Source organism: Acanthopagrus latus, chromosome 20 (assembly GCF_904848185.1).
Source record: "Acanthopagrus latus isolate v.2019 chromosome 20, fAcaLat1.1, whole genome shotgun sequence".
Lineage (NCBI taxonomy): Eukaryota > Metazoa > Chordata > Actinopteri > Spariformes > Sparidae > Acanthopagrus > Acanthopagrus latus.
Window position 1 is genome coordinate 14533699 of NC_051058.1, and position 25562 is coordinate 14559260.

A 25562-nucleotide genomic window follows, 5' to 3' on the forward strand; every position below is an offset into this window, starting at 1 on the left:
TGCTGCTCCCATCAAGCAGAAAGGCGGGCGGTAGTCGAAGGGGCTCGCAGCCGGGCCCCACTTTGGAGGGCCCTCATAAATCCTGATTTGAGCGGGGCGCTAACCAGAGGAGGAGAGGCACGTCAAGAGAGAGGGGGGTGCCGTAGAGAGGAGGGGGTGGTGGGTGGCAGCTTGCCTCTTAAAATGCTACGTCTGATTAAGTCTTCCCATTAGGTGACAGCTGAACTTTAACATTAATATGATAATATTGAAATAAGTGTGTTATTTACTTCAGCACCGGAGTGGGGTGGAGGGAAGAAGAGAGGGGAGGAGGGGGGAATGATGAATGATTTCTGGACAGCTTTGGGTGACATGCCAGGCGAGCTGACCCCCCCCCCACACGCGATCCTCCTCCTCTCCCCATAATCAGACTTGACAAAATGGAGACATATGCAGAAATATTGGTTACAGTCGGCGTCACAGCCCTTCTCAGGCCTTCCCTCTCTAGTAACTGCCGGCCGCCCTGTGAGCCGCCCTCCAAATTGTCTACGGGCACTGAAGCATCTATTTCAATTGGCACTTCCTTCCTGGCCCCAGGATTTTACATTTAGTCGGTGTCATTTACATATTACTCTTAATCAAAATCCACAGTGGGCGACAGGGAGAAAAAAAAAACAAGAAAGAGGGAGCGAGAAACAAAACCGTGGCGTCACGGTTCAGGGGTAGGCACACAAGCACTTTATGAAATGGAGATGTGACAAGACATTACGGTGTGTGTGTTTGTGACTGTGTGCACGCGTGTGTGTGTTAGGTGGCGGGTGCATAAGATAATGCAAGAGCTATTGAAATATCTGCGTGTGAATGCCTGTGTTTGTGTGATTGTTGAGGGCTGCCTCGCGCATGAACTAGCGAGCAGAGAGAGACAAAGACTGCAAGTTGGATATGGGTTGTTAGTGCGTTTTGTGAAAAACAAAGGCAAAGAGAAGAAAAGAATGGAGACATGTACAGTGCGCACTTGTCTCCTCTAGCCTTTTGCTGCAAGATGCTATGCTGGGCGACTCTTTTCTTAGTCTACTCCGGCACTTAACACTAGTACAGTGCATGTAAAAGAGCCGGCATTAAAACCCTTTATTTTTATATTAATATTATTTATATTACTATTATTAAATCATATGAGTAGACTGCAGAAAAAACACCTAAATCATTTATCTAACTGCAGCTGTACTTGTTGAGTAGTTGTTTGACAAATATTATTCATATAAATTCTGAAGTGTAAAAAAAAAAAAAATAATCAACCGGTCACAATTGTAATACTTCCTTTAAATGTAAATATGTTATATTAATGTATCCATTCTTTCGATTAATTATGTGTTCATTCATTTGTTTCCCCCCCTACCAGGCAAAAAGCAGTATAATGAAAAGCAATGTGGCCAACAGCAACACAAGGTTTTGGACTAATCATAGTTGGAAAGAGAAAGATAGATTTTGATCTAATTATAAACTTTATTAGATGGCAGCACAGTGAGAGCACGATACATACAGAGAAGGGGCAGAAACAAGGTCCCTACCTGCCTCTTACCTTCTCAGCATGCCGGTAAGGATGCGAGAACTCTTGCCCAGGTTGGCGTCTGTTTCTCTCAGCTGGGGGGGAGACAGAAAGACAGGTTTTAGTTTCCATTCTGATCTAACAACTCAACAGAATTAAAGAGTATAAAAATGTCTTCTGAGGAAAAAGAAAAATTGCACTGCCACAACAAATGACCATCCTCATTAAACAATTAAAAGACAGAGGAAGAAATGTACTCTCCTGGTTAACTCTTACATAACTGAGGTACACTGAAATTACCACACTGCGTCTTATATCTGCCACCGCTAATTCAGCTGAAGACTACTTCATCTAAAAAGCACAATCCATACAGACATGAAGCCTGAAGTGCCTCAGACAGCAAAATAAAAACAACACAGACAAAAAGGAACAATAAAAAAAGACAACAAATAAAATTCTGTAAGACTTTAAAGGTGCAATGTGTAGAAATTGCCAATTCATGCTAAAACAAATAGGGGCCAGCATATAGTGACCACGAACTGTAGCTGCTGTTAGCTAGTTGGCTCAGTAACCCACGGAGTGTGTTAAAACTGCAAGTTATTCACATTCTGTTTACATTTTTAGTAAATTAAATTTTTAAAAAATCATGTTTTCAACCACAAATCTTACATATATCCCCTCTAAACTCAACTACAATTCTTACAAATTGCCACTTTAACAATGATAAAAATAAAACAATGTTGTATATAAAATATATAAAATAAGTGAAGACAACTAATAAAAAACAATGGCATGGGAACCAACTGAACATATATGCACACATATGTATTTTTAAGCAAAAGGGTTACAACATTAAAGTCATTACAGTTATCACAGTTGATCCATAAGCTTGTGCGAGGCTACACTGTTGAACAGCCTTGTACCACTGGCCTTCAGGCAAAGTACCTTGCTAAAGGGCAAGTTGAGAAGGCCCTCTAAGGCTTGACACTTAATCCTTCCACACAAAGTTGTTGGTTGCAAGCTAGAGATAGAGCTCCTTTGATTATATGTTCACTTTTAGGTTACTGATTCACCTGTGTAGAGACAACCCCTGACTAGACCCCCTTTTAAAACACATTTTTAGATCCCTTTTAAAAGCCGCTATATTTATCAAAAAATAAATAGCTTCCCAGTGCATAAAATGTGTGTTTGCTTTTTCATTTTTAACTACAGGTTTGCACATAGCAAGCACAGGGACTCCTGATGGCACGTTTAAAACAATTACCAAGCTATTTGGGGCTAATTGCCTCAGATATTTTCCTTTTTCTTGCTCCGTCTTTTTCCTTTTTCTAGCTTTCTTTCTTCAGGGGTCATAGAGATGTTTTTACTCCAGTCCTCTAGTGAGGTACAGGGACTTTCACTGGGAAAAGGAGGAGGCAGAGATTTTGCCAACGAGGTTTGAGTGTGACTGATAAAAAATGCTGACACCGCAGCGAGTGAGCTGCCACTAACGCACCTGTAGTCACATTTCTGGAGGATGATGAGGAAGTGTGGGGAGGAATCTTTGCAGAGGTTTCTCTCTAGAGTCAGCAGGGAGTCATTCATCTTCATCTCTCTCTGAGATAATAATTCCTTTCCCAATAAAGCCACTCTCACTCAGTTTTCATCAGTGTATTATCCTGTTTTCAATTCTATTTTTAATTCCTCACTTTCACACATCTTCATCCAAGCTTCCTCCTCTCTACAATGGTTCCAGCATCACTCCTTTTCCTGTTTGTTCTGGCTCATGTTGTAGTCATCTCTCTCCCTCGCCTGCATTTCAACCTCTCTTCTCACCCCTCCTTTACTGCTACTCTTTTTCCTCTTCCTCCATCCTTCCCTCCTTCCCTCTGGCAGCCCGGGTTGGTGCGATGCAGGTTGCCAGAGCCAAGGATACATGTGGTACAGGGTAGGAGGTGGGGGACCTGGGGTTTGGGCCCTCTGGCAAAGACAACAAGTCCTGCAGTTGCCTGATGTCTGCCTCTACCCACAGATCTGTCCCCTAGATACTTCACACTTTCTCCCAAAATACATCTCTGAATCATTCCTTCTTTCCATTCCTCTTTCCCTCTCCACAGACTCGCGCCCAAATCTCATACTCTCTTCCTTAAACTGAAATGGAAACTGGGTGAAATTTTAGTGCAGTTGAGTGTCTAAAAATTGACAGTGTTTGTATACTGTATGTGGGAAGAACGGGAGGAAGGTGTTTTCCCCATCTTTTATTTGAACATACAGCTCCAAAACAGAACATTCTGTACAGATCATTTTCAAGGTTTAGGCTTTTCCAGGCTTTCCCAGGCTTTCCGTTATGTTACCATTATCATAAAATAAAGTTGCATATCTGATCTGTATGTTTTCAATCTATAGTGCCAAAAAAGGACATTTAGCAACAAAGAGGGATGGAGTTCAACCTTGATGGTGAGAAACGCAAAATGAAGATGATGCGTTTTAAAGTTGTCAAGCTTTCTGCGCGTTGATAAGGGAAAATAAATTACTCAGTTAATCCTCTTACATTTATAATCGAGGCTCTCAAATAACTGAATGCCGCCTTAAAAAAACATATTTCATTCCTTTAAATGAATAGCTTAACTAATGTTACTGCACTGATACTGAAGTTATAGCTTGCTGTGGTCAGTCTGGATGGTTCGGGAAAAGGTTTTATTGTCAAGGTGCCCTTAAAGTATTCAATTTATAGTGCTAAATTTGTGGCAATAGATAGATGTACAAACAATGCAAAGGTCATGGGTCAAGGACAAGCTACCTGAAAGCATGCTTTACTTATTTAAGGGCAATAACTATTTATTTTGTGGGAGCAAATTAATAATTTATGTGCGCAAATTGCTCATTTTGTTCCGTGATATCAGCAATTCCTGCCCTCAAATTAATAATTTAATCCGGCAAAATTGTTGATTCAAGGATTTTAAAATACTAACTATAGGGAAAAAACATTAAAACGTTTGTTCGTGCTACCTGTCAGGCTCCGTGTGCACTAGCCTGGAGAACGGTTAAAGCACAACATTCAATCCACTCAGTTCTTCAGAGTTGGGAGCATACTGCTTTGACCTAGTGCTCAAACCTTCCACTGACTTCTATTTGTACCATAAAAGCAAAACAAAAGGCCACACCCCCCGCTGAGCATAAAGGCTTGTGTCTGTGTACTTGCAAGTGCACATTAGTGTGTGTTTTTGTGTATGTGTTTGTATGTTCAGGCGTTGGCATTTATGCTAAAGTGATGCTTCCTTCACCCTTCGTCTCTCTAATGCAGAAGAGCTGTTCAGTCCTGTGTCTTTACATCTTATTTTCTTTCTACTTTACTTTTGCCCCACAAACTGCCTCTAAAGCCCTCTGAGTGTGTGTGGATGTGTGTACATGTGTGATGGGGGGGAGTTCAGCAAAGAAGACTCATGGGAAGAACGGAAAGAGAGAGAGAAAGCAAAAGAAAGAGAGAGCAGGTACTCTCAGTAGACACCATGGACCGATTTGAAAGGAGATGTTTGATTTCCTTTGAAATCGCCTGTGCGAGGCCGACTGCCATGTTGTGGTCTTTAAGCATTCTGCGTTCAGGGTGCCGTCAGGGCTGGGCCCCCTTCCTGTGTTTGGTCTTTTTCTGTGTCTGCCTACCTGTCTGTTTGGCTGACTGGGTGTAAGGAGGGGCAGCGCTAAGGATTGGGTTTTGCACTCTCTAAGGGGAAAGTGGGAAGGAGTGAGGGAAACTGGAAAGGAGTGCTGAGTAGTAGAGGAGGGGAGGTGAGGAAGGATGGCAGCTGGCAAAGTTAACCCCTTTCAGGGGAGAGGGGAAAAAAGCAGGAAAATTACAGCAAAAGAGGCTGATTTCATGACGTGATGTGGATTAATATGCTCAACATTTTACCTCTAATTAAACTGAAGTAAAACATTCAAATTCAAATTGTGATGCAAGTGCTATAAATAACTGAGCACATTAAGTATCTTGTTAAAACAACTCTGCTGACATAATATGTGCACAAGTGTAAGCATACCCGAGTGTGTTTCAGTGTTTGTGTGCGTACACGTGCAGTCAGTGTTGCTAACCAGTTGGAACAACCTTACCATCTCACGAACACTTGTGAGAATAGACAGATTAGTGTGTGCAGGTGGTGTGTGTGTGTGTGTGTGTGTGTGTGTGTGTGTGTGTGTGTGTGTGTGTGTGTGTGTGTGTGTGTGTGTGTGTGTGTGTGTGTGTGTGTGTGTGTGTGTGTGTGTGTGCGTGCGTACTCACCCTTTCTCTGGCTCTCTGGATCTTCTCACGGTCGCTGTTCAGGTTGGAAAGAATCTCCTGACCCACTTGTTCTGTAAGAGAACAGATGCAGTGTTAGAAGGAGGCATGGGATGATGTATAAAGCACGATTATTCTGTCTGATATAATTGCAATTCAGTGTCTAGTACTGTCTGATATTTCAAAAATTAAATTAACTAATAATAAAACTAATGAATAAAAACATTTGAAAAAGAGTGGAAAATGGCTTCGCTTGGACACCCCAAAAAATATTAGGAATTGCGCGTGAGTATCAGTTTTCACTTTTGGACAAGTGATGGCTCAAGTGTAGGAAGCACTTTATTCTCTGTCTTTCTACCTCCTTTAACTCCATCTCAGTGGTAAAAAATGTGAAATGTATATGAGGTGTTTTACCTGGACTCACTCAGTGAGGCTTTTTAGTGGAAAATGCATCCTGTGCGCACATATTTGTACACAAACAATACAGTGTACAGAGATAACACTGTCTAGAGGGAGTGTCAGGCAGGTAGTAGAAGAATATTGTCGCGATGGGAAGTGTTTTTCAAACCTTCTTAAAATGCTGAGGTAAATAGACATGAAGTTCTAGGCAACAATAACCCAGCATCCTGCCTGCCAGTGGGGTCCACTCAGCCGATGCAATATTCATTAAGCCATTCTTTTTTAAATGCCTCTCGTCACTTGTAGATGTAAACACATTAACGCAGTGTTATAAAACATCCCCGACAAGGCACCTGACAAGCTTGTCAGTGGTCACTGTCATTATCCTGTCCCTTGGGTTGGGGACGAGAAAAGAAAGCAATAAAAAGATAACCAAATAAGCACCGCCCCCCCCCAACCAAAAAAAAAAAAAACCCACTGGTGCCATCAATGTAGCCATATTGCTTCAGCATTAGCGTTTAAAAATGAGGGAGGTAGACGATGAATCAGGGGAAAAAAAGGAAAAGAAGTGAAGAATCTTTGCATGGATCAAAGACAGGCTTTCAAGCGCACCAAACAAATCCGGAATAAACAACGCAGTTGCTGACTGTATTACACTACACAGGTGCCGCACACCAAAGGGCCCACGTGCTGAGCGCCTGTTTGGGGGGAGCAGTGCAAAAAATGGGCTACATCTGGCAGCTAAACAAGAGAAGAGAGAGCGAGAAAATAGAGAGAAAGATAGAGAGACAGAGACAGAGAAAGGGGATCAGGGAAACGTAGGGGGAAAAAAAGAAAGCACTGTCAAATGAACGACATTCGTCTCCCATTCATCCCATCGCTTTTTACCCCCCTACACTGTAACTGATTCAAATGCGTCTCTTCCTGCCTTCATTAATTTCTAATCTGGGACAAGACAGATTGAAGGATACCCAGATTAAACAGTGCAGTCAGACAGTCACATGTGACAAATAGGGCAGATTAAAAGACTGAGTGCAGGTATTAATAACCATAAAAATACAAGCCCTCCCCCGTCCCCATTGGAGAAGAACAAGGGATAAACAGGAAGGGAGTTGTAGTGGAAATCTTCTGTTAAACAGACAAATAAGCACATCTATCCATCTCTGTCAGGGCTGTGGCTTTTTTTCAAATAAATGACTGTGACAAGGACTGCAGCAGCAGGGTGTTTTTCTGATGGCAAGTGCATTATTGGTGGGGTTGGTAAAGAGATGGATGAGGTAGTGGAAGAAAAAGAGGCCTGCAATGAGAGCTGAGCTGAAGTACTGAGCAATCATTAGACGCATTCTGTTAAGGTTTGTTTTGCAAGACAGTCGCAGCTTTTTGTGACAGTCAAGTGACAAAACTGAACAAACAAAAGGAAGAGGAATGTTGTCATTAACCTGGGCAATGAGTGACCCTGCAGCGTGCAAGAATTGAACCACAGTGAATTCAGGTTTCTCTCAATCGAAGGATGTTGTAGAGTGCCAACTAAAGAAGGATATAACACCAAGGTCAGCAGTAGTGCTGTTATCTAGACTAGGGGACTGTGCACTAGAGCTGTCAACATTGAGTCGCTTAATCTATGAGTCAATCAAAAGGAATTCAATTGACAACTATTATGATATTAGTTAATCGTCTCAGTCATTTTTCAAGCAAAAAAATACAACTTTTAAATGCACATTTCTTTAAAGCTGCATCACGTTTTTTGTCCACTGCCAGAAGAGAGCTGCAACGCATCTTATTGACCAAGACAGACTTTTCTACCCTCTTCAGAGAGAAAAGGACATATTCCCCAGAGCAGAAACAACAGCGCAGTGTCATTGCACAAGATCGTAAACAAGTTCCAGCCCAACAAAACTGTTATATGTTCATGGCAGAAAAACACATTTTATGATACTGAAGATGAGCTGACTAGAAATGTTTTATCATAGCTTGTTAGGATAAACATTTTCCTTGGCTGTGTGGCCATTAAGGTGTCCAAAATTCCTCCTCATTCCTCTCTGGGTTTCCCCCACTTTACTCAGCCATTCGAGGCATTCACGACACGTCCCGAGGGAATGTATGGTGTTTATTGTCTTTATCATGAATCTTTCCTTGCATTACTCATTCTCTGGCATGCATCTACATTTCCATTCATCTTATTTAAGTCCTTCTGTCCAGTGGTCTGTGTAAAACTTCATTAGTTATAGGGGGGAAAGGATTGGTTGGGCAACAAATTGTGCAGATTATTAAGTTAAAAACAACAAAAAAAATATTTAAAAAATGTCAGACTATTCCCAAAATGTGAAAATAACACTTAATTATCATCATAATGTAGACGAGGATTTCAACCCAAAACTGTCAACGCCTGTTAAAAAAAAAAAAAAAAACTAAAAAAACCATAAGACAATGAACTGGTCCCTCCAGTAAAATTATCTCAGCTCATGCTAGTGATGGTGCGTAAGAATTTGCATTTTATTACACATTCAAATTTACACATTATCTTTAACAACACAACATCAAAACACATATAAATACACATTGGGGGCTATTAAAGAAATTTCTAAAATGAAAAATGTACAGCTGGTCAAAACAAATCAGGAGAGGAGAAATAATTTACTGTTAATGCCCCTGACTTGTTGCTCGTTAGTGTATAAAATATTCCCCTCCTGTTTAAACAGCTATTAACAATTTAAATAACCCTGGCCCAGAGGCCTTGCACTGACTCACTTGTTAAAGATCCCCATCCCCCAAGGTCCATTTAACAAGCCCATTATTCCATTACATTACACTCACACCAGCTCCAGAGAGCCTTAATTTAACTCATTCCTCTAATGTAACTGTAGAAAAGAATTAGTATAGGAAAGTTGAAGGCATAAATTAGATTGAGGGGGAAATTAAACACACTATTGACATTGCGCAGTCCAGCTCGATTTTATCTCAGCTTAACAGTTTACCATTTTGCTAATAATGATAAGATGGACGGGAAATATATTTACTGGACAATTAACTTTACTTGTCCAGCTTGGTGCCATAAAACGAGCCAAGCAGAGTGAGAGTGAAACAATTTCTGTCTGCTCAGACTCATAAATAGAGCTGCAACAATTAGTCGATCAACAGGCAAAAACTGATTAATGGCTGAAGCTATTTCTGAAGCAGAAATGTCAAACTTTTCCTAGCTCAAGGTTACTTACTTACTGCTTTTCTTATTTATATATTCCTATATGAAAATATATATATTGAATGTGAAAGGTAGGTCGAACAACATAAGTAATTTATTGACATAATTTTAGGCTTTCAAATTATTTTTGGCACTTTTAATACTATACTAAAATTTATTCTGGAAAATAATAACCTTATCTGCTGCAAATAATTATTTGTTGTCATTGTCAATTAATTTGTTAACTATTTACTTGATTAATTGATAAGTTTGGTTTATAAAATGTCATAATATAGTGAAAAATATGTATCAGTGTTTCCCAATATCAATGTTGATGTCCCTAAATGTCTTGTTTCGTCCCTGGCCCAACGATATTCAGTAAGAGGGATAAAGAAATCAAAAGACACTGTTTACCTTATTTTTTTTTAAATAGCTCAAACAAATATCAAAATAGTTATTATTTTGAACGTTGACAGCTAATAGATTAATCATAGCAGCTCTAAACAAATCATTTAGAATTCTTGGTAAATTGGAAATATCATCAACCGCCCATTTCCATCAAGCCTGGCTCCGGACAATACGGCTCAGAAAAAAAACAGTTCTGGATCCGACCAATCCTCCACAGCCTTCAACTTTCTCCGGTCCATGGACATATTTAATTGGAGGCATCATCTATTTTACAGGAGCTGTTTCAGAGCAGTTACACATTGTCTGAGGGCTCTGTCTCTCTCTCTGTTGCCTTTTTTTTTTTTTTTTTTTTTTGCCTTGCTCTCTCCGTCCCCAGAGCTGAAAGGGTACAAGACCTGACAGTGGTGTGCTCTGAGGCTCAGCACAGCTCCTTTTCATTAAGCAGTTGAGACCACTTTTTGAAGGTTACCACACACACTTGTATCCGGACACAAGCCACACACTCCAACAAACGGGGTATGGAAACCCGTGGGAGGGTTCGGGGGAAGTAAGGAGGAGCCTGGTAAATGTTAGACCATACATTTTCTCACTCTCAAGCTCTCTCACTTACACACACACACACACACACACACACACACACACACACACACACACATACATACATACATACATACATACACACACACACACACACACACACACACACACACACACACGGTGCTGCAGTTAACTTATATGCCTGTGACTCCCAGGTGAATAAAGTTACCTGTCTTTGTACACTTCCAGAGAAGCTTTTTTTAAGGACTTCTCAAGTCTACAACTGCCTGGTGACACACTTTCATCACCTCCATCAAAGTTGTACCCACACTGGGATGTATTTGTAATGCTGAGCCCACAGGCCATGAGGCTAGCGCCTTCGCGCTGAGCTGTAGCTCAAAATAAAGAGGTGCCAAGTGCTAGGTCACAGGGGGGGCATGTAGCATCCGGGGGCTCGGTGATGTTATGACAGTTATGATACTTATAATAATAGCAAACTCTATCACGTTTGTCAGGAAGTGCTATTTCACAGGACAGACGAGGATTGAAGATTCAAAATGATTTCTAGTGTCCATCGTTTCCATCGTTTGTGTTTTAAAAAGGTGTAATGTCTAATAATTGGCCACCTTTAAAGGTCAATCCAAACAATTAGGGGGCAGCATAGCACTAGAGTTACTGCTAAATGCTGCTCACTATACTCTTTGCTGTGTCCATCTCTGACTAAGTAGATACTAGCTGCTGTTGGCGAGTTAGTGCAGTTAGCTGTGTAGCTAGTGACCCTTAGCTGACTGGAGTTTGCAGATCAGCTCGGAGCAAAGGGGGAATGTGGTGCCACACCTCCGGAAGCGGAACCAGGCCCAGCAGCCTCACAGTGAAGGTTGGCACTGGAAAAAACACAACCTCCGAGGCCAGTTTGTCAGCAGGGACTACCTTGCCGAGGTGATTTTCAGCAGCTGTATTCGGGACGATGAGGCAGATTTGTCATCACCAGCACTGAGAAGCAGCTGCTAGAGCAGTGAATTGAGGATATTTATTTTGACCAAACATTAGTTGGCGATCGTTTTAAATGGATAAATGACTTCTGGGAGTTTTATTTTATTTCTGTCTATCTTCAATTCAGTGTGTTTTACAGTGAGTTAACGGGGCATTTCAGTTCAATTCGGAAAACAGATGTAAGAATATTTTCTTTCTTGACATTTAATGAGTTAATTTTGTTTATTTAGACAAAAAAATATTAAGAGAGCTTGTGAAATGTAGTGAGCTGTGAAAGATATTCTAGTTGAAACTACTGAGGTCTGTACTGTCAGACAATCTTCTCTTGAAGAACAAAGTGGTATTATGAGCCAAGACAGACTGAGGCTATAAGCTTATCATACTGACTTACTATCTCTCACCCAACACACATCTTTGACATTAAAACTGTTATTTCTTCACATTTGGCTTATATTCTATTTTATATGTTTTAGACTCAAATTCTTACATAGATATTACAAATAGTTTGTTTAACGTTGATTTCTCTTTAACAGCACATTGTAAAGGTGGTTTTGGGATTATCAAATTGGAGTAGGTCAGTGGCCCATTCTTGCAAGAGCTTAAGTATTTAAAAGGACCAAAACAAGTAATATTCTGGGCAGGGAGACGCTGGGCCATAACAGTCCATCTTGACTTAGCCCATGCATCGGCACTTCCCTTTCCATGTGTATGAGTGGTGGTGGGCAGTCAGGGTGGATTTCTGGGGCCTTTCTTCACTCCGCCAGGCTCTGTTTTATTCATCGCCTGCGCCCTGACCCCGCAGAGCTCCTGTTCTGACAAATCACTTCTGATTAAGACAGATCTCTGTTAGTCAGCCACTCAACTTGGCCTATTCATCATTCCATAGAAAATATCCCTCTCTGCTCCCCCGTCCCTCCTCCTCCTGGCTCGTTTGCCTGTCCGTCAGACCGAAGCAAGGCGCAAAAGAAATTTCCGCTGCTGTTTTAAATGGCTGATTATAGACAATTGGTGGATGGAGAGACGTAAGGGCGTCTTATGGGTGATAAGACGCAGGTTTAATGGGTATAAATGACCGGGCCTGTTGGAGAGCAGCTGGTAATAGAACCATTTGTTTAAAGCTGAACCGGGGTGGAGAGAATTGAAAGCTGCATTTTCCTTCTATTTGAGCTCCCCCTCCTCTTTTCCCTTCACCTCAGCCTCAAAGTCAAATTCTCAGATCACCAGATTTACATTTCTTTTAAACAGCAAAGTCCCCTTCACCCTCATTCAATGAGAATTGATGAGGCTTGGAAAGGAATAGTTTGTTTTACATTTATGAAATTACCCATACATACACACATGTCCCTGTGGACGTAGCTGTAGATCTTCTGACATGGCCACTCGTATATTACAATGCTTTCCGGGGGTTAGTAACAATGTAAACAGAATATTTACTGTAAGTCTAATTACCAATGCACTCAGATGTCTGCGAGCATTCATATTCAAAGTTATGCCATAATAAACTACAGCAAACTCCTTGCACTGTGCCAAGGCATCCAGACAGCCACAAAGCTATTGTGTTAAAAATTTCTAACAAACAAGATTAAATTAACCTGAACGACAACCCCCGTTGGTGGCAGAGGGCTGAGAAGCAGGAGGGGTGAGTGGAGAATGAGGGTTCCTACAAGCAAATTGCCTGGACTTAATCAACCAGTCTTACTGAACCATCCAAATGAAAACTAATGGACTTGGGTGCTTGCTGTGATTGCCCCACATGCAACAATGTGTGGGCAGGAGCATTGCTTTTTGAGGTCCTCAATTAAAAAACAGGGAAATTCTACAGACGACTGGTCAGCCCCATACACCTATTCTGTGTGTGTCCCGATTGGTCAATTTTGAAGCTCAATCAGAGCAGACTTATTAATTCCATTTCCAGTGCTGGGAAAATGATTTTTTCATGTGCTGATTAAACTTGGTCAAAATCGTAAAAAATGTATGAAGTGAAGAATTACAAACTCATATCAGAATGAGCTAATTTGTGTATGCATTATTCATGGTGCTGACATTTGTGTCACACAATTTTCCTGGCCACATTGCAACGAAAATATAAAAAAATAAATAGCGCATGAATGAAATTTTAAAAAAAAACAGTACATCAAACTTTATTCAACCACAGAAAGCCTTAATAATAAAAACAAAGTTTAAGTGCTATAGTCTGCAACTTAAATAATTTGATCGTATTATCAATTTGAGTAGCTGCATAAGTGATGGTGCCACAGCATACGGCCATTGTGATAAAATAATGACCATATCTAAGCTAAAGGTCAGAGTTATACAAAAGACATCTAACAGAAGTGCATTCCGTTGCATTATGACGACAAACACATGGGGCAGATTTGAGCTCTACCAATGATTCCAAGACTAGAGAGACTTAAATGTAGGCAAAAACAGCATGTCAGTTGGTCCTAATCAAACACAACATCTGATTTAACAGCCTCTGCCGGAACTGAGTGAGGAGAAAAGTTTGCGAGTTTGTCGGAAATGGACTCGATGAGAGATTTATGGAGGAGGAGGGAAGAAGAAAGAGAAAACTTGACGTTCCTCTGGTTCGTTTTCAACAGTTTAGGAGCGTTAATCATCACATTACTGTTGATTAAAGGCTTTTACGTCTCTAATCAGAACGTTGACAGGCAGATCAAAGAGCGAAACACAAATTTCTTGCCTTTTAATTATCTGTACAACACCACACCTCGGGCAGCTCTTCCCTGCCTATCTCCTCAAACTCAGCGAATGACTGCGAAAGGAGATCTAACACTCCACAACAGTTCATTATCCAATAAAACGGGAGATGGGGGAGAGGAAATACACACACAATTACACACAACCACACACAAAGCTTTAAGGCTTTATGATTAGTGAAGACCTGGGGGAGGCCTGCAGTCTTCTTTATTAACATGTCCCGAATTGGAACACCTTAATTATGTTTGTCAAAATCGGACTTGGCGTCAAGCTCATTTGCATGTTTTGACAAGGCCTGTTGGGAGCCTTCCTCTATTTTTCTTCAGAGTGCTTGGAGTATTTAGCACTTCTCAACACCTACTGATAATCGTTTTCTGTTGCTAAATGAATGAAATAACTTGTTAAAATGTGCTTGTCGGATTCGCCCCCACCCAGCCTCGACTGTTTATGAGTTAAAGTTAGAACTGATGCAAACAGCGAGTGAAGCACACACAAAGAAGCGTCTAGACTGTCTTGATCAATGCTTGATCACCGCGCCTGTTCAAACTGATGAGGATGTGACGCCTTCGGCAGCCCGACTGTTCCTGCCCAGCTGTTCCCTGTCAAGTGGTTTAGACATGAAAAATCTGTACTACTTTTAGAAAAGATTTGGCATCGCTTTGGAGGTTCTCCAAAGTCCTACATGTTCCATAGCACATTCGGCGCTACAACAGATTGCTACCTGACTCATGATCACATCCTATTTGAATATAAGAAAGCAACGGACCACTCCCTCCCTTCCCCCATTAACAGCTCCCTAAATGAATCCTCGTTACGTCGGTGATATGTAAAACAAGCATGCTCGAAAACAAACAAACAATCTGTGGGGACACAGGACTGTCGGCAGCAATTTAGCAATGGAGAAAAAGGAGGGCATGAAAGCGAGACATCAAACATTAGCCTGAATGGAAGGCGCAGGCCATTAGAAGTGGTTGCACTGACAGGATCTGACAGTTGGAACCACTTTAAGATTATTTTCCTCAAACTTTGAATTCATTAATACTCATGAGCCAAGGAAGGGCTCCCAAAACAGAGTGAAAAAGGAGTGAGCCGTTGCTGAAGCTGGCTGGAGAGTGACAGGTTGCACCACAGAGGCCAGTTCAACCTTTGTGAATGAAGATCATGTTCTCGGTACCAATTAGTACTATGACTACTTTCCAGGATACATCTGTTCCGCTTCATCTCTTCTCACTGAAACATGATTTTGAAACATAAGCCTAGTTTGCTCACACTTACATTTAAGGTTCAATACATCAATCGATGCAAACTGATGACTGATGATTTTCTGAGAGTGAAAAGATACCTATTATGTTTTTTTCATTTAGATTCTTTCTTCAGTGTTTTATACAGCTTCTTTTTTGTGATCTTGAAAGTTAAAAAAGTCAAAGTCTGCACCAACAGAAGCTCCTCTCTCCCACGGAAAAGACTGCTCCTGAAACAACTCGTTGCACATTTCATTCAGTGACTTTGTGACATCACGCTATGTCACCTTGCCACATATTTGCATAATTTATGCCTAGTGGCTAGTTTGGCAAGTGAGAACTGATTTGGCACAGTTGTTCTGTTATTGTTCCAGGGGCTGACTCAGGCATGTGTGAACTGACCAGTCCAAAGTGACTGGGTATTTGGGAGAATGGGGGCCCTTAAAGAGACAGGAGCTGATGAAAAATGAACATAAAATGAGCATAATATGTCTCCTACATTTAATAAACTGCTCATCTACAGTGTGCTTAATACTTTGAGAATCCATTGTTAAGGGATTCCAAAAGGTCTTTTGTTTATCCTTGCAGAATGATTGTTTTCCCAGCCAGAGAACCCATCAGAACCTCTAATGGGACCAATAAATTGGTGATATTACTTGTCAGAGTCAAACACTACTAAATCATTTCCCAGACTTCTCAATACTTGCAGCTTGGAAGCTGGACTAGAGACCGTTAACAATGTATCCATCTTAGCGAGCTAGCTTGGAATACATTTCCTTTATTTCATTGACAATTTGTATTAAATTAATTAAACATTGCCCTGCTGTTGTGTCTTTGACAATAGGCAATGTTACAACAGTAAGCCAAATCTACCATTACCATGGCACAATCATGAAGGAAATTTTGGCTGCATTTGTCTTCATGTAGTTAAGATAACAGATTTAAATGCCAAGAAATTATTTAAAAGTATGTGATACATTTTTTTTTTTTAAAAAGACTGTAAAAACATCATTCTCCTTTAACTTGAAGGAAGAATTGTTTGTTTAACTTTCTTGGTGATAGCTATTAAAATACAAAACACTCGTTCTTTATTCACTGAATAGAAATGCTCCCTTCTTGTACATCAACATATTATGTCTGCACTGATGGCCTACATGTCATTCTTCAATAGTTTACTGCAGGGGCATAGTTGTCCTCTTATTCACAGATGATACATCAAATTCTCGTTAACAAATCTAAGGTGCTCTGACAATTTCTTTTGACCAAGCAACAGTTGGAGCCTGTTATGAGAACACTGCGTTGTTGTGTCTGCCCTGACAGACAGCACAAACAGAAGTTTGTGTTTTACTTAAGGGTAATACCATCACACTTCCCTACTCTGGTAAAAGGAAAATAATACCGCTATTATGGGGGAATACGAGGCACAGAGGGGACTCACAAAAGAGATACACATTATGCGCCTCATTTAACAGTGACCGGGGCCACAGAGTTGAAGGCAGATTATTGTCAGCTTCCACTGTGAATACACACAACATGGCACGACATGCGAGGGCACGCCAAAGCCCTTGTGCACCATATACATTGTTTATTTGTGCTTACTTACATTGTTCCTGTACAACAAGATGTCATATTCAAGAAGAAGCTCTGAAGAATTCCATCTTTTAGGTATTCATTGTGAACCTCATTTTAGAAAGTTGATGGAAGGCTATATATTCAAAATACAAAAAGAAACTAACCTCAAAAAGCAAAAATAAAATTAATTTATGCATTTCTTTATTCTTTAGGCCAAGGGTGACTCAAGTCTTCAAATTTGTGCTTTAACTGACGTTTTAAATAAACATCGGCCTGCATGCTGGTACAAAATCTAATAAGTTATACACGAACGGGACTACAGTATAACCAGAATCTCCTGACCAGCAGACACAGATGGAGCAATGCATTTGTTGAATTCCTGAATTTGTCTGTTAACTGACATAAATGTAATGTAACACGGTGTGCCACCACCGGGCTGACAAGGTGTCTCCTGTTCCTCATCATCAACAGAAACGGGCTTAACTGCATACCCAACATGCCTGCCATCATCTTCCACACTAATGAAGCATATCTAAGTTTTAAGACATGGCAGAACTAATTTAATCTACCTTCTGAGGGACCTCAGCACCATCATATTAATTATTCATAAAGGACATGATATTATAACTCAATTGTCAACTCAGTAGCTGGCCTCTTTTTTTTTTTTTAACCTTCCCCTGCCTGTCGCTGTCTTTTGTCTTGGACTCTTTTCTTTTAAAGCAAGTTCTTCCCTTTTAATCTATAACTGAGCAATACACATCATTGTTGCTGCTGAACAAAATTGCTTTTTTTTTGTTTTTTGAAGTTTGCCGATGAAGGTGACAATAGGGTACTGGGAGAATTTCTACGATTGGTGCGGCTCCCTGTGGATTTTCACGTTATGCTGATGGGGCGAGCTTCACCATAGAGAAAAAAAGAAAGACGCACAGAGAGAGTCATCAAGTCTGTAATAACACAACCTAAGATACATTTTATGTTCCTCTCATGAATAATGTATGCCATCTGGCAAAGCTAATCTTGCCATAACGTTGCTCAGACAGGTTGGCCAACAGGAGGTGGGACAGAATTTCTTTTCCACACAGTGGTTCCTTTAGCCAGGTGTCATTTTCTCTTCAGGGGTAGGATGATGGTATGCGACCCTGTCATGACTGACAGGAACAGCAGCTGCCAGGCATGGCTACAACACCCTATAGTGAGAAACCAATACTAATATGCTGATTCCTCACATAAGTATGTGGCTCCTCTGTGAAAATCCGCATGTGGTCCTCACATGCAGGCAACCAAAGAAAAAAAACAACCAACAAGAACACAAGTGCTTTCAGTAAATTCATTGTGACCATGTACACAAACTCTGCACAAGAGATGCGACAAGATCAAGCCATCACCACAGAAAAGGTATATACATACTGTATCTGCACCACTGCCCCATAAATACATATGCAAGCAAAAAAAAAACATATCACATGAATGTAAAAGCTCTACAGCTGGTCAAAAGATATGATTTTAAGAAAATTCAGAGAACAAGAGTCCAACCAAGATGCACGTGGCATCAGGTGGCAACATTTTTGGATAGCCCAGCAGGTGGCACTTGTCAAGGTTAGCAACCACCTAAACCATTTTTATGTCTCTTGAATAGAGCAAGTGACAGCCAAGGTTAATAATACCTGCTGGCACGGCTCATGAGTGCTAAAAATGTACAGTGACCACGCTAAACGTAGCTGCACATCATACAATTTGCATGAAGGCAGGCCAAGTCCAAATTCAAGCAACTACGTGTTAGGTGGCAGAAAATAAATCCTATCCCATATGCACTCGGTATATGAAGCTGACATCCCATTTTACCCATCATGCATATCAGCTCAATACTTTTAAACGGTTAGTGCCTTGACCATTTGTTTAGATCTGGAGCTCATGCCTGGACGAGGCTGTACATTGGCTGTTCAATGCTGCGTGGAAATATTTATGGCATGCATTATAAATCAGCATGTAATTTGGAAAGCTTTAATTTCAGGTAAGTACTCGGTTTTATGTGAATCACATGGAATGTGTTAGATTTAGACCTAGGCAGACCTCATCTAATAAAATAACTGTTCTTTAAAACTTTAACAAGTGCAAGCGATTTAAAAATTAAAGTTCAGGGAGATCAAATGTGTGTCCTTTGACTGAAATGTATCCAAAGGTGCTTAAGTGCTTTTTATTTGGTAAAATCCCTTATTTAAGAGGGTTGATGCTTGCCAGAGATTATATCGTTAACCATGAACACAAAAGTGGGTATTTAAAAATGACAAGTATTCTGAAATCAAATGAATCACACCTATCCAATATAAATATCTTATAGATGCATAGATGTTTGAAAGCTTCTGTTTGTCAATGATGGAATAACAAAATAAATTCCATTGCCAGCACATTGCCAGCAATCATCCTCAGTCTGGGAGATACATGATATGATACAGTGCAGCTATTACAACTGCAGTGTGAGCGGCGACAGTGGGCAGCCTTTGCATGCGCGATCCCCTGATTGTAATTGAGGCCGACGCGTGACAGCCCCCCTGTGCCCTCTCTGCAGTGGCCCAGGGCATAGGGCGTGCTGACAGAGGAGGCACTGGAGACAGTGGCACAGGGTCCCGGCCTGGCACGGCCATAGCATGGGACCCTTAGGGGCGCTGACCCTCCCCCTCACAACCCAGCGCAACTTTCGCAGCCTCACCTCTGTCACCAGGCATCTCGGAGGCTAACGAGAGGGCAGCCGAGACTGCTTAACAATTCCGCCACATCCGTTGGCTGGGTATGCAGGCGGCTCTTTTTTCCTCTCTTCCCTCAGTGTTTCTCCCTCCCCCTGCTCTGAGACCTTTGGTGATATAAGTGTCAGCCTGAGGAGACAGGCACTCATCAACACTTTATACCTGGGAGGTATATTAATGCTGTGATGGTTTCCTGGATGAGGGAAGGGGGGAAAAAAAAGAAAAGCTTTGTCCTCGTGAAGGGAGATAAAGGACACATCCTTGGACAACTTTTGAGGATGTTAACTTTGGCTGTGTTTATGTGGACATAATCTTAACGGTATGAAAGCACAAGACCGCAGTGGGGATGGAAAATGATCTTATGTATACTTAGTTGTGTGTCTAAAAAAAAAAAAAATACTTTATAAACTTTGTCTTGATCGATAAGTAACTGGCATAGATTGGAATAACATGATGTTGGAGAGAGAGCAGGGGAGTTTCATCGAGAGAACAAGTGTGAGAGTAAGGAGGAGAAAATTGGTTAGTTTTTCTGTGCAGATCCTCCCCACCAGGATCAGAGTTACAAATGAAACTTCACTTCCACAACAAGTGGAGCTGGGAGCCTACAGGGGCCTTCTGGTATCCAGTCGGAGATACATAATTAAAGGAACAAGGAGAGGGAGCATGTTATTACCAATGTTTTCATTAGGCCAAGTTAACACATTGGCCTCCCCCAAGACCCACAGACAACAGGCAAGGAAGTGGATGGAGCAGGATGCTGCCTATTGGGGTCTGAAACTCTGTTCAAGAACTGCTCACATTAGTGCTGGTTCTGCAGCTTTCCATTCTGGCCATAGAGCTCCTCTATAAAAACATTTAATTTTGACATCAGAAATATGAAAAAGCATGCACGGGCCCGCTTTTTTTTCATGATATTTTTACTCTTTTCCCCAACATCCAGGCTTAAATTAGCCAGGATTTTTAAGATCAGGGACTGTTTTTTAGGCTATGAAAAATGGATTAAATGAAGAGGAAGTCTGGCCTAATGAGCTCCCTGGGCTATGGAGCAGCAGGGACCGTGAGGGGAAAGAAGGGAGACGAGGCAAGCCTTTGAGGAAGAAGGGGCCGCAGCCATGCCCAAAGTGTGCCAGCTTCCCCTCGCTTTAGCGCCAATGGCACAGACGGCACCTGGGCAAAGCCTGGCCACCCTTGTCCTGTGCCAAAGGAGAAGAGAGGCAGAGCAGCAAGTTTGTGTTGAACCTGAAAAGTTCTATTGGCCATCTTGTTTTTCTTTGAGGCACTTTTATATTTATACTTTGACTTTTTTTTTTTTTTGCTGATGGCCCAGTCCTGTCCTTGAGTGGAGAAAGGATGCATTTGTTCTCTATTGTGTTCCAGCCTATACATGCCCTTTCATTTTCCAGCTTTGTAATAAACAAGCCAGAAAGGATGAACATGTTTAGAGAGAGAGTTTGGACATTTAAAATAAAAATAATCTGCTATAGCGCTCACATAAGAAGGTGGCTCAACGGAGCGGAGAGTCAAATGGGTCAAACACAACATGGACCCATTAACAACAGAGCAGTAGAGAGGACTCTCCTTAATGGAGTCAAGTCAAACGTACCTACATTTCTTAACCAACTATCAAATATTCTCTTTCAAGTTTGATTTTTAGTGAATTCATGTCTCTTTTCTTTGAGCCATACAACATGGAATTTAGGTTACACTCCAGCTGTGAGTCAACCCACAGCCTTGACACAAAAGAGCTGGAATTTAATTATTAACTGCAGCCAAATTATGTCCTTAGTTGCTCAATTTTATATAATTCCAACAACAGCTCTTTGGTTCTCTCATTTCAATGCATAGGAGTATGGAATAAGGCAAGGTAATTGTTTTTGCTAACTATCATGATAAACTGACAGAATGTATGTACACTGGGATTTTTCATTGGGTGGATTTTACTACACCTTGCCATTTTTTTTCTCCTTACTCGAATCGCAGGTCTAAACACATAGGTTGTCATTCACTGTACAGATTGTAAAAGCCCACTCAGGGTTTTTGGCTATATAAATAAAACTGATTTGATTTGATCAGAATAGAGTCTAATGAACATCTTTGTCTGACTGATTGCATTGTGTTTCACAGTTGTTCATAGCACCATCTATCTGTTGTACAATACTTTCTGCCTATGCATATTAAACTCTCGGTACAGCGCATCAGTTTGAGACTCTGTATTGGGACTAGGGGTGTTTTTTGATGATGACTCTGATATCAAAAAAATAAATATTGATATTGTCTTGATACCACAAATATGATAATACTGTACGAATAATTCAACTGCACCTACCATATTTAGAATTAAATATGTATACAAAACACATATTACAGCCGTGTGTCATTACAGACACACCACACAAAAGCAGTGCACTAAATGACCATATAACTAAACAGTAATGTGACCTGAGACTATTTTGCTGAAAAAAATGTTTGCTGTTCCTCTGACATAACTTTGTATGCAATGAAATGTGCAATGCTAAGACTTTGTGAGTAAAGGTGATCATTATGACAGAACACCCTGGTCTAGGATAGGAGTCACCTTGTGGTAAAAATACTAATCTCATCCAGAAATGAATGTTTCTTATAATGAAAAAGAGTACTTTATTTTCAGCTTTCCTTCTGGGGGTTGGTAAGAAGAATATTTTGTGTCTTGTCATGAAAATCATTTGTGTGCTACAAGAGGAAAGTCATGGGAGTTGTGTAAAAGATCTAAGTCACATTTTCAACAATAATACACCTTTTTCATGTTATTATTCATCACATATTGGCCACTTTGCTTTGGTAAAGACACAAAACTAGGCAGTTTGCCAATGACCATGGGACACACCAGGACAGGCTGAGTCTTTATGCCCGTGGAATGTCAACAACTGTCCACAGCAGTGGAAAAGAGGTGGTGGGGTCTATGGGGGGGGGTTGAGAGGAAGGGGAGGAAGGATGAAGGAATTAAACTGGCAGGTAGTTGCTCCTGGATGTCATCCAAAATAAAGAGTGGATGAGTAAAGAAAATAGGGGGAGACAACAATCCTTCACTCACCTTTGAGAGACACAAGTCAAGAGGAGCACAGAGAGAGACACAGAGACACAGCAGACAACAACAGCTATGTGAGAGGACAGGAAGGGGAGGGGGGTGTAGCTGGCACATTCTTCAGCTACTTTTCCTGACAGCGATTAGAACCTGTCAGAGCCTCTCAACCTGCCACTCCTCTGCGCTCATAGGAGGCCTGTCATTACAAATAGCCCAGATTAAAATACCACGCTCCCGGGGCACAGGCCTTGACCCCCTCCCGCTACCCCCACATTGCCACATGTCTACCCACGCGGTCACCCACCCTGTCGAAATGCAGGTGGGGGAGCGAGGAAGGCTGGCAAGAGTGAGAGATGTTAAGAGTCGAATGGATACGGAGTAATTGGGACTTTTGGATGGGAATAGATAAACTGAATTTTTAAAAAAATATAATGTGGGGGAAGGTAGCCCAAAAGAAATACAGAAAAACAGCACAAAAATCAAATTTACAAGTTGAAGAATGATGTGAAATCTAATTCTGAAGTCCCACGCTAAAAATCTGACATCAAATCCCTCATGTGCTTTCTCTTCTGGGACCCCCATGTATTCAGCCTTCCTACTAATAGTGTCTCCCACACTGCTAATAACTAAGACAGTGTTGCGTTTGTTTACAGAGTATACTGTACATTCTAATTTCTGTCAGATTTCTTTGTTAGTTAAACTCCATAAAACAGCAGTGCAGAGAAAAACAAAGATGATCTAGCTCTTGATTTGAGCTTTCACAGTTGTACTGTACCCGAGATACACAGCAATGCAGTTTGATTAGGCTAATGGAAACAAAGTACTGAGAAGTGCTATAGGTTTTCAGCTCAAGCCTTCTGTGCACGTCAACTTGTATTTCTGTATGAAGCCGACACATGCAAACAGAGAATAATGAGTCCAACGTGTCCCGGATCTATCTGGTGCCAACGTGAATCGTGTGTCCTGACACTGAAAAATGACCTATCTCAGCAAGATTTGGAGGGGGGCCGGTGTGTGTGACAGTCACCAGCACTGTGCTGACAGCCCAATAGAGGAGAGGAGGAAGGCATCATTAGAATCACACACACACAAATATACAAATACACACATCGACGCACAAATATTCATGTAGAGAATACTCACATACACTCCATCAGACATGTGAAAATTGTGTGCATGCCTGCTTGCACAGACAAAAAGAAAAGAAAAACATCTCTTGACTGATATTTTCTACCTCAAACGGAGCATGACGATGTGGTCGCTGTCATGTCAGAGTGGCAAGCACACTGTGGCAGAGCCAGACAGGGCTAAACACAACCGAGACAGGCAGGAAAAAACAGATTACATGACATACCGTGTCTTAGTTATACATAGCCTTAATTCAAACATAAACACATGGCTGAGCATAACTTCACGGGGCATGACATAATATAACACACACATCACTACCAGAATGTTTTATTAAAACAGATTAGCCTGAAACTACCTGACAGACTTGCAAGCAAAAAAAAAGAAAATTTGATGCCCATATGGTGTCATAAAGAGAAGCACCTGCAGCGGGTTAGCAACCAATTCAAGTCAGCATGAATACCTCTGGTGGCTCAAAAAAAAACAATGAGGGAACTGAGAAATGAACCCACAGGGACTGATGCAAAAAACATCAAATTTAGATCTTGACCTGAAACTCCTCTTTTTTTTTTTTTTTTTTTAACTCTGAATGGCAGCGAAAATCTTTGACGCATGGACAGCACATCAAAACACAGACCTGACAACAGCATTAGCTCACTGTGATGAATTTAAATAAGAAAACTTGAGGAGCTGACAGACAAGAGGAAATGACAAGTGAATGATGTGCAATTAGGCTCGTCACTTGTTTAATTGTCCAAACAAGGGCTGAAGGAGACAAACAACAAGGATAAAAGCAAAACCTACTGGAAGACTTTTTACATAAATGTTTCTTCAAAGTCTGTGATGACGAATTTACTGCAAAATCAATGAGTAAAACTAACTCAAAGCTAAACCGCTGCTCAACCAAACCTTTCCTGAGACATCTCGACCTAACAGTCACCTATTTAGTTAGAAATGTTTTAATGTCTAGAATGCATTTTTGTGGGGCTGCAGTCTGTTTTTATTGCCACAACGATGACAAACATAGATTTCCATACAAGCTTTTCTCAGAAATAGCTCAGGTTTCCATCCTGCTGGCTTGTTCTGTATTCCTCATTAAAGAAGAGGAAGCAAGGGGCGAACAGAGGGAAGGAGGGACGCAAGGAGGTGACAGAGAAAGACGGAGATCTCTGATGACATGTTGAGCCATAAACAGCTGATAGTTATCTGTGCACGGAGGCTAGGTTATGTTGCAGTGAGTCAGGTTCGAAGCAATGATGTCTGAGATGAGGAAAGACCAAATTGGAGGACATGTTATGACAGACAACCTTCACTCAGCTGCAGATTTGTCAAATGGTCACAGCCAAGGAAAGGTCATTTTGACTGCTGACCTTTAGCTGGACAATGTAGAAAACTTGAAGCGAACTTAAAGCAACATTATGGTACTTCTTTACTTCTAAAGTAAGTTGTTTCCTGATTTCCCATCTGATGTGCTCCAGCTAGCTCTCCCTCAACTCTCTGTGATTTATAGAGCTCCCGATTAACAGAAAACTTAGCATGTTGCTTAAGTAACTGCCAGCTACTGCTAATTGTGGCTGCAGTTAGCCAGCTAGCTCAGTTAGCTGTGCAGTTAACTGGCTCTGCTGAGACTGAACTGCAGGCTCAGAGCACTGAGATGGTAGCTATATACAATGAGTCAGAGACTCAGAGACATCAGAGTCGGAGGCAAGCAAGAGTGAAAACACACAGAAAAGAATGTAAACAGATAAAGCTGAGAAAGAAAAAGTGGGTGGCCAAGCACGAGGTCCGACAGTAAATCTTGGACAGTTA

General features: G+C 41.1%; 1 protein-coding gene across 4 annotated transcripts in view; it reads right to left on the reverse strand.

The window, feature by feature from the left end:
- Nucleotides 1–25562, reverse strand: part of vti1a (vesicle transport through interaction with t-SNAREs 1A) — a 126977-nt gene that overhangs the window by 41563 nt on the left and 59852 nt on the right. For 2 of the 4 annotated variants that reach the window (XM_037081316.1, XM_037081315.1), the window contains 2 exons: nt 5781–5851; nt 1559–1620 (listed from right to left, as the gene is read on the reverse strand). In XM_037081316.1, coding sequence (XP_036937211.1) covers nt 1559–1620; nt 5781–5851 — 133 coding nt within the window. Of the gene's footprint in view, nt 1–1547; nt 1621–5780; nt 5852–25562 lie in introns of all 4 variants that reach the window. The other 2 variants (XM_037081318.1, XM_037081317.1) reach the window with 1 other exon arrangement.